This window comes from Podarcis gaigeae, assembly GCF_964106915.1.
Source record: "Podarcis gaigeae genome assembly, chromosome: 1".
Lineage (NCBI taxonomy): Eukaryota > Metazoa > Chordata > Lepidosauria > Squamata > Lacertidae > Podarcis > Podarcis gaigeae.
Genome location: NC_139678.1, coordinates 112,409,418 through 112,422,976, shown reverse-complemented (window position 1 = coordinate 112,422,976; position 13,559 = coordinate 112,409,418). Strand labels below are relative to the sequence as shown.

Sequence of the window (13,559 nt, the reverse complement as noted above, 5' to 3'; positions counted from 1 at the left end):
ATAAACTGACAGCACTCACTCCAAGGAATGTAGCATGCAACTGAAAGCCTTATATGAATTTCTGCCATCAATTCATCATCTTACAAATACTCATACTGCAATTCTGATTACAGAAAAAATGCCCTGCACTGTCTAGGATTAGTATATTCCAAATTTCACAAGGCTTCTGTCCCTTTATAAGAACTGTAAATCTTAAAACTCAATCCAGGACTCTTTCCCCATAATTCAGTCAACAGAAAAAGCTGGAGCTGTGGAACATCTGCCTTTTATACAGTACTGGTTCTTTTGGCATATTATCAACACCACTGCGATTTAACCAGTGTCAATATCATTCGGTGCTTCCCTCATCCCACCCAATGGGCAATGCCATTAGAAGAACTGCCAGGTAATAATTATCAAGCAAATCCAAATATTTACAATGTTGTATCATTACTTACATTGTTGTTGCGTGTTTCGACAGCTGGAAATTTTCTGACAATGAATTTGACGGCCGATTCAAGATTTTTGTCAATAAGATATGATGGTTTTGCTTTTGGGTCTCCACATGCCTATGGAAGAAAATGAGAAGAAGAAGAAACTAAACATATATTCTTTTCACTAAATACTATATACTTTTAGCTGATCTTCAATTAGAAACTAGATAGACTTCTTTAGCTTTTTAGTGAGCAGGTGAAAAAAATGAATGGGGATTCTCACAGCTGGACTATGTAATGTGACACAGTACAGAGATGCTCTTCTACTGGAAAAAAATGCATGGAAATTCAAAGCAGTTAGTGCAGAGCAGCAGTGAAGGGGAAGTTCAGTCTTAAAAGAAGAAATGGAAACTTTGGCTAGAAGTAAAGCATGAGGTAGGTTCACCATGTACAGTATTTAGTGATGCTAATCAACTGGTAGAAAGCTCTAGCTGCTACCACCTATACAGGGCAGTGCTGCGCTTATTGCATTATTAGTATAATTTATCTGAAATAAAGAACCAAGCAATATGTAGTTAATAGTAGTTCACCTGCGATTTCTCTCTAATACGCTAAACAACTTGGAGTAGTTCAAATGGAGTAGAACTATTTAAATTACATTTTAACAAGCTTATCATTAGGCACAGCTTCTGAACCTAGAGCCAGATCCATTATATTTAGGCCTACAAACATGCCACAGCCCCACAAAGAGTTACTTCCATCACAAAAAGCAAGTATTTATGTGGATTTGGTATTGTCATTCCCCACTGAAGTCTACTGTTAGTGAGGTGTGTGGCAAGAAAAAAGTTGACTATTAATGGCACAAACAGCAGGCAAGTTCCATCGCCACATGCTATATTCTTATCAGCTTGCTTCCTAGGGCATGAATTTAATTTGTATAGAGCGGCTGCATACATTTGCTGAAGGACTGTAATTGGACTGCTGGTACTGTAACTAATGTGCATGTATCAAACAGATTGCACCCCAGACTGAATGGTGACTCCATCTGTATATTAATTTGGACATTTTAAATTTTATCTACTCTTTCATTGATCTCAAAAAAGACATTACTCTCTAAATCACCTGTCACACAATTCTGTTCCTACACAGCTGGCTAGCTGTTTACATAATAAATTTATGATCCCTTGTAACAGTAGAACTCTCTTTTAAAAAGTGCTACATACTAAAGTAGAACTCTTTTTAAAAAAGTGCTACATTCTAACATATAGTTAAGACAAGCTGGGACATAAAATGGTGTACAGTTGAACTGTGTAATTAACACACCACTGTTACATACTCAGAAGAACGCTGTGCAGCAATCCCATTTCTGTTCCAAAATCCCTTCCTAGATACAAAATTCTAATTTAATAGAGAATTTGTGGCTCATGCAAATTATAACATGCTATGCATTTTTACACAACATAGTGAAATGCCAAGATGGCCACTTATTAACTTTTCTACAGTTGTGTTGTGAATTATTGAGACAGAAGTCATGAAGTATGAGACTGATCTGAAAGCGGGCAGAGGGAAGGTGAAAAAGCTTTGCAAACCTTCCATACTTGTCCTTGCTGGGGAAGCATTGCAATGAAAAGAGAGAAGATTACACATAAACAAAAAATCTCTTGGATTCCCACAAGCATCATGTCCAGAAAAGCAAACTACCGTATTTACTCAAATCAAATGCTCACCTTTTTTGGCCAAATTATGTTGCAGAAATTAAGATGTGCATTAGATTCAATGGCACATTTACATTCACCAGAAAATACTTTTTTTTGTTTCAAGGTTCTGAAAATTGAGGTGTGCATTAGATTCAATGCCGTATTAGACTCGAGTAAATATGGTACTTCTATTCAACAAAGTTAAAGTCAAGTGCTGGCATAATTAAATATTTCTACTTACAGGCAGCATTCTAAAAGGCACTATTTCTATTACATATTTGGTGCTCAAAATGTGTGTACAACAATTTCCAGTGCACAAAATGTTGTATCACATCAGCTTCCAATATATTTGTTCTGAGCAAGAGGGATAGGTTGGAAAGAAACAAAGTTTAGAGCAAACAGCACATGCAATTTTTAGGAGAGCAACTATCAGTGAAATATTACATACCTGAAATAGAAACGGTAGCCAAGAATGAAAAAACAAACAGTCATTATAGTGGAATCCTAATGCTACCTTTATACGAAATACTGTACAGCTATGATCTTCAAAAATATGTCTGACATTTACATAGGATGGTTTTCAAATGAGTTAGTTAACATGCCTGTTTCCTATACAGTACAGAAATGGCTACCATTCTTAAAGCAACCAAGTAATATATTTACATTTTTTTAAAAAAAACCTGAAATTACAACAATGTCATGTGCACTGGTATGCCATACAGAGAACCATAAAATAAAATCTAAAACTATGATTTTATATGTAGTTTTATATTTCAGTTTGGCTAATGTTTAGTCTATAGCAGGCATGGGCAAACTCGGCCCTCCAGATGTTTTGAGACTACAATTCCCATCGTCCCTGTCCACTAGTCCTGTTAGCTAGGGATGGTGGGAGTTGTAGTCCTAAAACACCTGGAGGACTGAGTTTGCCTATGCCTGGTCTACAGTGTCCCTCAAAAGTGAGATGGAGCACCATTTGCTTGGCTTCTCTAATTTCTAATATTGGTCAAGCTGGCTAAGACAGATGGGAGTTCAAATCCAACAACATGTAGAGGGCCACCCCTGAACTAATGGCTTCAGTTGTCAGATATTCAAGTAGCTGCCTGTGATGAATTAGAATTGCAGCCAAGTACGTAGGAGGTAGATTGAAGTGTTTGGGTACAACAGCAGCAAGGCCATATTATAGCACACACTAGTTTTGTTGTAAATGCAGAAGAATTCTTTAGTCAGCAAATTCCCAATACCAAAAATTCCAACTGTCATAAAAAGAGAGTCGACAGATCTCAACAGTAACCAGAGAAGCTTTTGTAACTAAGAACAGAGTTGGGCCCTTATCTACAATACATTCAGGCACACTGGTAAAAAAAAAGTGTATGAGGGGGCTAGTAATTGCAGGGGGGGCTGCAGCATGAAAACTTTGAAAGAGGAGTATACTAGGGTTACCAGATTTTTTTTCAATGAATCCGGAGACACTTTTCAACTTCAGTTCAATTCAGTGGATTTATCAAGGGACTGATTTGTAAATCCAGGGACTGTCCCCGGGAAATAGGGACGTCTGGTACCCTTAAGAGTATACAATGATTCATTACAATCCTTAGTTTATATAAAATAGCAACATTTGCTCTTAAACTAGTTGCCTTTGAACTATGTCCACAATCCAGATAAGCAAACACCTGACTTTACATCTCCATTGGTATTTTCAACTTGCTACAAAGCCCACACATCATGTAGCCAACAACTAATTAAATTCAGGGGAATTTCAAAATAAATTTGAGGTTAGTAACATGGATACTGCAGCTGTTTTCTTAAAAATCAAAAACCAGAAGACTAACACATTCATTCCTCTAGCTACACCTAAAGCAGATCCTGGTAGGCTGAGGTTGATGACAAAGGATACTATTATTTTTTTAAAGGCCCAAGTTTGAGAAGATGATTACAACTGTCACAGTATATCCAATGAAGAACAACAAGAGCTGTGCCTTAGAAACAATTTATTCCCATGAGAAAATAGGCATGGAGAAAGACTTCATCTGGAAAATCAGAATATTACTTTGAAAAATAATTTGTGCATTGTGCTATGAAGAAAAAATGCATTCACTAGTAAACTATGAATGTCTTGGTATTTCCAAGTAAATATATTTCCTTCTTCTATACTAACAATTAGCTGTTCCATTAGCCAGCGATGTGGATTTTCCTGAAAAGTTTCTTATACAAATAAGTGTAATCTGCACTGCAAAAATTTTCAGTTTGCATCAGAAAACTTTCTAACTCCCTAATTTAATTTAACATTCATTCTACTTGTCTTTTTTAGAACTGCCATGCTTGTTTAATATTTGCAATTGGTACTTATTCTTTGCTACTAATGAAATTATGAAATGGAAAATTCTCCAAAGGGGAAAAAAGTGTTGAGAAAAAAATCACCCCAAATCACTGCTTAGAGCAGTGGTGAAGAACCCTTTTCAGCAGGATGAAAAAAGCCAGTTTCTCATTTTGTCTGAGCCAGATGCAAACCTAACACCTTGATATGACTGGGGAAGTTAGAATACTGCATATTTCCCCATGCCCTGGTTGAGCTAGCTTTAAAACACCAAAATAACTCAGCTGGGTGTATCCGAGGCAAAGCTCTGTTGGCATAAGTTGTGCCAGTGTGGCGAGGGGGGAAAGACATTGTCAAGAGTGGGAATGTTTGTAGCAGAGGGAGGGAGAAATATAAAACAAAGTCACACTGCATGTTATTAACTCCCTTCATTCACTGGTCCTGCTCGCAAAGCTTGGTTAAACTTGCACCTGCATTTTTGGTGTTGCAACTGAATTTACCCTCCTCAAGCCAATGGACAGGAAGAAAATGAGGGTTTACACAGAGGTAGGCAAACTAAGGCCTGGGGGCTGGATCCAGCCCAATCGCCTTCTCAATCTGGCCCACGGACATTCCGGGAATCAGCCTGTTTTTACATGAGTAAAATATGTCCTTTTATTTATTTTTTTTAATAAAATTTTTATTAGGGGTTTTTACAGAATAAAGTACAAAGACAATAAACAACCTTACTTTTATCTCAACAGAGTTTCATAACTTCTTTGGACTTCCTCACATCTCCCGCTGCCATTTTCATCATCATAAATTTTTTTTTCCATGCAATTTATCATCTAGTTTGCAAATTTTATAACCGCTTATTTAAATATAGTCCTCTGCAAATTTATTTCTCTTAATCTCACTTTACATCCCATTCCGATCCGATTTTGTGGTGGCCAATTATTTATGATCAAACATCCTACTTAACTTTCCACCAAATCACAATATTTTTGTAAATAAGTCTTAAATTTCCTCCAATCTTCTTCAACCCTCTCTTCTCCCAGGTCTCGGATTCTGCCAGTCATCTCAGCCAGTTGCATATAGTCCATCAGCTGCATCTGCCATTCTTCCAGCGTGGGTAGATCTTGAGTTTTCCACTTCTTAGCGATAAGTATCCTTGCTGCTGCTGTTGCGTACAAAAAGAATGTTCGATCCTTCTTTGGCACCATCTGGCCGACAATGCCCAAGAGGAAGGCCTCTGGTTTCTTAAGGAAGGTATACTTAAATACCTTTTTCAGCTCATTATATATCATTTCCCAGAAGACCTTCACCCTGGGACAAGTCCACCAGAGGTGAAAGAATGTTCCTTCATTTTCCTTACATTTCCAACATTTATTGTCTGGCACATGGCATATTTTGGCAAGTTTAACTGGGGTCATGTACCACCTATATATCATTTTCATTACATTTTCCTTCAGAGCATTACATGCCGTGAAGTTCATCCCCGTGGTCCACAACCTTTCCCAATCCTCAAACATAATATTATGCCCAATATCCTGTGCCCACTTTATCATGGCCGACTTAACCATTTCATCTTGTGTATTCCATTTCAACAGCAAGTTATACATTCTTGAAAGTACTTTAGTCTTAGGTTCTAGCAATTCTGTTTCCAACTTCGATTTCTCCACCTGGAATCCTAACTTTTTATCCTTTTTAAAAATTTCTTGAATCTGAGCGTAGTGTAACCAGTCTCGCACTTTGTCTTTCATTTTTTCCAAACTCTGCAATTTCCAATTATTGCCCTCTTTCTCTATTATTTCCCAATATTTCGGCCATTTGGCCTCCATATTGGGTCTTTTTCGGGCCTTGGCCTCCAGAGGTGATAGCCATCTTGGAGTTTTATTTTCCAATAGGTCTTTGTATTTTGTCCAGACATTAAACACTGCTTTCCTGACAATATGATTCTTAAAGGCCTTATTGATCTTAACTTTATCATACCATAAGTATGCATGCCAACCAAATGCATTGTTAAAACCTTCTAAATCTAACACATCAGTGTCCTCTAGAAGTAGCCAGTCTTTTAGCCAGCAGAAAGCTGCGGCTTCATAGTACAACCTTAAGTCTGGCAGGGCAAAGCCCCCTCTTTCTTTCGCATCAGTTAATATCTTAAACTTAATTCTGGGCTTTTTGCCCTGCCAGACAAATTTAGAAATATCTCTCTGCCACTTCCTGAAACACTCCGTCTTGTCCACAATTTGCAATGTTTGAAACAAAAACAACATCTTAGGCAATACATTCATCTTAATAGCAGCAATTCGGCCTAGCAAAGAAAGCTTCAATTTTGACCAACTGTCTAAGTCTCTCTTAATTTCAGACCAACATTTTTCATAATTGTCCTTAAATAGACTCAGATTTTTTGCTGTTATGTTTACCCCTAGGTACTTTACTTTTTTAACCACAGTTAGTTCTGTTTCTCTCTGAAACCGTTCTGACTCTGCATCTGTCAAGTTTTTTCCCAACACCTTAGTTTTCTGTTTATTTAGTTTGAAGCCCGCTACCCGACCAAAGTCCTGAATCAATTGTAACACTCTTTTTGTGCTAGATTCTGGCTCTTGCAATGTCAAAACAAGGTCATCTGCAAAAGCTTTAAGTTTATATTGTTTCGCTCCGATCTGAATCCCTTGCACCAACCGGTCCCCTCTAATCAAGTTCAAGAGCACCTCCAGGACAGAAATAAACAGCAAGGGGGAAATCGGGCAGCCTTGTCGTGTCCCTTTCTCAATCTTAAACTCTTCTGTAAAATATGTCCTTTTATTTAAAATGCATCTCTGGGTTATTTGTGGGGCATAGGAATTCGTTCATTTCCCCCCCAAAAAATATAGTCTGCCCCCCCCCAGGTCTGAGGGACAGTGGACCGGCCCCCTGCTGGAAAAGTTTGCTGACCTCTGGTTTACACTGCTCTTCCCCAAAAAAGAATTCCTGCCATTCTGGTAAAAAACAGTTAGAATGCAGTTTAACTATGCTATCTTATCTGTTCTATGACATAGCTGCCTGTTAGGATTGCTCTGTTCATATCTGTTAATAAACCAGTATGTGACCCTGTTTCATTCACCTAGCTTGTTAACTGACATTAGCCAAGAGTTCTGTTTCAGAAAAAATAATGAACTTGGCTGGTGTGCAACAGGGGAAAAGGAGAAGCAAGGGAGAAGTGCACAGCCACAGCTTGAATAACCTTGGTTTATAAAGCCCTGGATGATAATCCAGAGACAGCCATAGCATCTCCCTCTTTTCAAAAAGGTTGATTTACAAGCTATCACAAGTCAGTGCACTAGAGGGCTTTCATGAGTATTCTTGCTGCTGCTGTTTTTTAAGTGAACAGTGTTAACATAAAATAGGTGGTTTTATTTCATCAACACTGTACTTTATATTACCCTGAAAATACAGATAAATTAACTCTTCTTGGCTAAAGAGATTACATTAAACAAAAAGACTGTGAGCCTGAGCTATTGCAGCTAGCACATTCCCAAACCCTACTGCTCTAGTTAGAATAAAATTAACAACTTGAGGCAGGAATTGAATGGGCTGGGTGGGGAACAGTTTCATTTTAAGTCAGGAGAGGTAATAATATACACATATAAATTAGGTGTGAATTAAAAAACAACAATCCAGTCAGTTTTTTAAATTATAAAATAGGGAGCAGAAAAACTGAAAATCAATGGGGTTTCAAAACTTAACTTTGGCCAGAACAGGCCAACTCTCAGCAGCAATTACTTCCTCTTTTCTAAATGAAGAAAAAATCTTAACCAATTTATCTAACCGCAATACCACATATTGCGTAGTAAACCTTTCTTGTTAAAAAAAAAAAACCCTACAAAACAAAAATACTCAGTGGTAGTGGAGATACGTCCTTCCCTCCTGCAGTAAACTAGCTGTGTGGCAAGCAGAAAGGATACTTAGAAAAGTTCTCTCCTTGCTTTTAGAGGGCTTTTGCAAGGTAGTGGAAGACTCTAGTGCAAGCTTGTTTGAGATCTGGATCTCACTACTCCAGAATATAATATTAATGGACAAACTGAGTGACAACCCATGCCCAAGAGAGTTGAACAGACAAGAAAATCACTATGCAACATGGTTATAGGTCTCCAAGAACACATGGAGATTTATGGGATGACACCTTTGCTTAAAATCTGAAATGACTTTTAAGCTAAATATAATTAAATAGACATTCAGTGCTTGGGGGGGGGGTTGTAAACAAAACAATCAGCTGTGTAAGCATCACTGTATATCTATATAGCAAATAAAGAAAAACTAAAAAGGGGCTTTGCAACAGCATGAGAAATAACAAGACTGCACTATTAAGAATCCCATGAATGCCATTCTTTTTGCTCCATCTACTACTAGACCACATTAGCAAGACACCTGAAAAGTCACTGCTTTAAACACTGACCCTTCATTACCACAGCAATTTCATAAAAATTCAGATACAAAAATGCAATCCGCATTAAGTACAAAATGAATTTCTGATCTGCTATAAAAATAACTGTTTCAAGCCCAGCTGTTTATAAGTGTTTCTACTCAACACTTTGTGACAGTGGGGTGAGATGAGGGACCTGTAATTCTAGTGAATGTTATAATTAAGTTATTAATTAACTATAGCTGGAAGTTGAAAAGGAGAGACATTCAAAGTCATGCTATGCTACCAGGGTTGACACCTTTAAGTCATGTATCCTTTTTCATTTTTCAAAAAAAGAAAATATTCAGGCTTTGAGTCTACACTACAGGAAGATAGATAAGATAGTACAAAATTTCAACAACACACACATGATTTAGAACAAAAACATATGAGCTTTGAAACATATGTTTGAAAAACATACTATACAAGCTGCTTTGATATTAGGCTTTTTTTTTAAAAAAAAAAAAGTTCACTCCCTCTGATACTCCCTTACAAATAAGCTTACAAGAGTTACTAAATCCCATCCAATAAATCTCTACTCAGAAGTAAGCACCACTGTGCTTAATGGGACTTTGATATGGAGTATGTTGAAGGCAAAAGGTGAGAAAATATTTTGCAGTGTTTACATGCTTAGTCTCCTGCATTCTCACTTGCCAGATGACCTGTCATGTTGCTATTATTTACAAGCCTACAGAGCAACATTTCCATGCTAACCAAGTACCATTAGCAGAAACTTTTTCATTAAGGCACCTTTAACTTTTGTTAAAAGCACACTAAACGTCATATAACTTTTTAAAAATCTGGAATGAACTGACTTCAGTCTTGTACATCCTGTCCTCTTTTTAAAAACTAGAGTCCCTCTGATCAATTAATCCGATAGCCATTACAATAGTCATCTTCAAATATCTAAAGGCTGTCACTTTGAAGATGGAGCAAGTTTTTTTCCTCCTGCTCCAGAGGGTAGGACCCAAACCAAAAGCTTCAAATTACAAGAAAGTACATTCTGACTAAACATCAAGAAGAACTTTCTGTTGGTAAGAGCTGTTTGCTGATTGTAATGGACTCTTTCGGAAGGTGGTGGAGTCCCCTTCCTTGAAGGTTTTAAAGCAAAGTTGGATGACCATCTGTCATGGATGCTTTAGCTGAAATTTCTGCATTGCAGGGGGTTGGACTAGATGGCCCTCAGGGATGCCTTCCAACTTTGCAAATATATGTTTCTAGGATTCTATAACCTGTGTTAAGTAATCCTATGTACTTCAGAATATATGTAACTTGCAGAATATAAAGTTCACCAATCCCATAAAGTTCACCAATCCCAATCGCTTGCAACAATTCCAACAGTCAACAGGCAGTATGCAATACGCAAAAAGTTTTTTGCTGCCCATGAAAAAAGAACACCATCTCTGTCTACCCCTTTCTGTAGAGTTGAAGTCTTTAAATCAATCAGATTTATGCAGCTTGAAAATTTAAAGACCCTGGCAATACATAATATATAAAAATAACACTATGCAGTGTCAAGAAAATTGACAGTGAATTCTCTCTTTTTTTAAATCAAACCTTGTAGTGACCCTAGGAACATTCATATTAAACTCAATAGGGCTTAATTTTCAATAATCTGCCTAACTTTGACCTGCTTAATATATCAGGGGTGGAATTTTTAACCTCACTTAAGAAAAATGAGTATTTTAGAAATATTTTATAATTTTCATTGTACTGTACAGTTGCAGCAGATGAAATCATGACCAGAAAAACAACCAATTGTTATTTTTGAGCATTCTGTCTTAATATTTTGCAACTGACAACTCTCACAACACTGCACGATTGTTAAAGCACTCTGTGAGGGGCAGGGGGGAGAACAGTGCATTGATTTTGTGCAGGACATCAATACTGTGGGTTGCTTACAGAGTGTGCCAAAACTACCAGAAGCATAGCCTGTCAGCAATATCTTAACTTTCCAAAATGTACCTTTTCTTTTTGGCTAATCCAACCAAAGCAAGCACCTGCTATTTAAACCTTCAGCACTAAGGTTCACTGGAACCACCTGAATGTTCCAAATCCAGTTTCGCTGCCAATGAGAAAGGGTCCAAATCGTATTTCCCCCACCCTACCCGCTTTGTCATTATTTGGACCGCCAGTATAAGAAGAGGCTAATCCTGCCCCCCCCCTGCATGACTCACACACACAGTGCAGGCTCCATCTACTACCTTCCCTCGATTTGTGCGCCCAAGTCATTTTAAATCACATACAGTACAGGGAATTGTGGCGGCGACCCTCCTCTGAACCCATTTTCTGAAAAGGCGCGGGGGGGGGGGGGGAGAGAGGTTGGTACTGAAAAAATTGACCTTTTTTGGGGGGGAGGGCAGAGGAGGAGGTACTTCCCCCCCCAAAAAAAAACCACCTCCCCCTTCCCGATACATCCTCCTTTTCCATGGGGAATGTGGGGAAGGGAGAGAGGAAGACCAGATGGATCAAACCAGATGGTGCATCCGGCGGCCCGATCCCACATTTTCCACCCCTCCTTCCTCCCCACAGGGCCTTGGCGCAAAGGAAAGCGCCTCCGCCCCGGAGCCGAACAAGTCCCCACACCCAGAAGGCCTCGCTGACTAAGATGCCACTACTACGACGGCGGCGGCGGCGGCCTCCTTTTTTCCTTTCCCTCGCTCTCGGGGAAAGGCGCGAGAGAGGCAGTTTAGGCCTCCCCTCAGCCGCCCCGCATCCCCGGCCCTTTCCTCCCCAGCCCCGCAGCCGGGCCCGCGCACCTTCTTGATGTTGTAGAGGCGGGTGAGCATGCCGACGCCGCGGTCGTTGAGGATGGTCAGCTTCTCGGCCAGCTTCTGCTGGCTGGGCTGCAGCACCGAGCGCGACATCCTGACGCGAGGGCGGTTAGGCTCTTTTTGCGCGCGCGGCTACGGCGGCAGCCAAGGAAGAGCGAGCGGACGCTGGGCCGCGGCGGCGGCGGCTGAGGGGAAGACGGCTGCTCCTCGCTTGCGCACTAGCCTCCGCCAAGCCGACGCGCCTCGCCCGCCCGGCCCCCTCAGCCGCGCTCACAGCGCCGCCGCAGCAGCCGCGGCCCGGCTTGGCCAGCCGTCGCCGCCGCCACCTTCGTCGTCGCCCTCCTTTCAGCCACCGCCAATCTCGGGCTTCGCTAGGCGTGGCGGCGGAGGCAGCAGCGGAGGCGCTCTCTCTCTCCCCCCCTCCCTCTCCTCCTCCACCCGGCCGCTGCCCACAGAGAGGCTGGGCTCCGGCGCCCCACGTGACCGAGCGCCTCTCTGCTGCCCCTCCAAGGTGAGGCGCTCTCGCTGTCACGTGGGAAACTAGGAAGTGGGGGGGGGGGGGGCTGTGGAAGGCAGCCGGGGCAGGTTCCGAGGGACACCCGCTCTGCCGGCCAGCGCGTAGCAGGGGAAGATCTCTCTCTCTCTCTCGTGTGTTCCTTTCCGGTTTTGGGGGATCCGGTATGTTGCACGCCCTCCCGACATTTCTCTGGTGAAAATAGGGATGTCCTATTCCATCATCATCGTTCTTGTTATGGTTTTTTCTATACCCCATCTGACCAGGTTGGTCTTCTAGACTCTAGACCAGGGGTCAGCAAACTTTTTCAGCAGGGGGCTGGTCCACTGTCCCTCAGACCTTGTGGGGGGCCAGACTATTTTGGGGGGGGGGGATGTGAACAAATTCCTGTGCCCCACAAATAACCCAGAGATGCATTTTAAATAAAAGGAGACATTCTACTCATGGGAAAACACACTGATTCCCGGACCGCCTGCTGGCCGGATTGAGAAGGCGATTGGGCCGCATCTGGCCCCCGACCTTTACTTTGCCTACCACTCTGGGCGACTTCTGGCACATATATATATATATATATACAGTATATATGATTTAATGACGTATTGGGTTTTCATATTTTAAATTTTATAAATTAAAAATATAAAAACCCAATACAACAACATTAAATCAAATATACTGTATAGAAACAGTTGTAAAAAAATGGTAGAAAACAAAAAATGGTAAAAATTATATATATACATTGTGTGTGTGTGTGTGTGTGTGTGTGTATGTGTATGAACACACACACTAGTAAAAACCCAATACAGTGTCACTAAATCATGAATATTTTAATGTGTTTTTAAGTATGTTAGATGCTGCCCAGAGTGGCTGATATATAAAACAAATATATAAAAACAAAAAAATGAAAATAAAAAATAGTAAAAAATAAATAAATGGTAAAAACAAAAAAAGTGTATGCACACACACACACACACACACACAGTAAAAACCCTATACAACATCATTGAATCATGAATGTTTAATGCTTTGTTATGTTTTTATATATGTCAGAAGCCGCCCAGAGTGGCTGGTATAAACAGTAAAAAAAATATTTAAAAACTTCCCTATAAAGGGCTGCCTTCCGATGGCTCAGGGGTCCAATAGTAACTCCCTACCCTCCAACATTTCTCCGATGGAAATAGGGACGTCCTAAGGAAACGGGGGGCATTCTGGGATCAAATCAGAAACTGGGACAGCTTCTGTAAATCTGGAACTGTGCCTGGAAAATAGGGACGCTTAGAGGATATGCGTTCTGTTCACAGAATCACAGAATTGTAGAGTTGGAGCCAACTCCCTGAGGATCCAACCCCCTGTAATGCAGGAATATACAGCTACAGGGTTTGAACCTGTAACCTTAGCACCACACTCTAACCAACTGAACTATGATA

The 13,559-nt window shown here is 40.4% G+C and overlaps 1 protein-coding gene across 7 annotated transcripts in view; it reads right to left on the bottom strand.

The window, feature by feature from the left end:
• NCKAP1 (NCK associated protein 1) overlaps positions 1 to 12,154 on the bottom strand; it is a 49,700-nt gene extending 37,546 nt beyond the window's left edge. For 2 of the 7 annotated variants that reach the window (XM_083705454.1, XM_083705455.1), the window contains exons 1-3: positions 11,607 to 11,780; positions 2,003 to 2,020; positions 438 to 548 (exon numbers count right to left, since the gene is read on the bottom strand). In XM_083705454.1, the coding sequence (XP_083561580.1) occupies positions 438 to 548; positions 2,003 to 2,020; positions 11,607 to 11,714 (237 nt within the window). In that variant the 5' untranslated portion in view covers positions 11,715 to 11,780. Of the gene's footprint in view, positions 1 to 437; positions 549 to 2,002; positions 2,021 to 11,606 lie in introns of all 7 variants that reach the window. The other 5 variants (XM_083705459.1, XM_083705458.1, XM_083705457.1 and 2 more) reach the window with 5 other exon arrangements.
• Between the last annotated feature and the right edge of the window lie 1,405 nt (positions 12,155 to 13,559).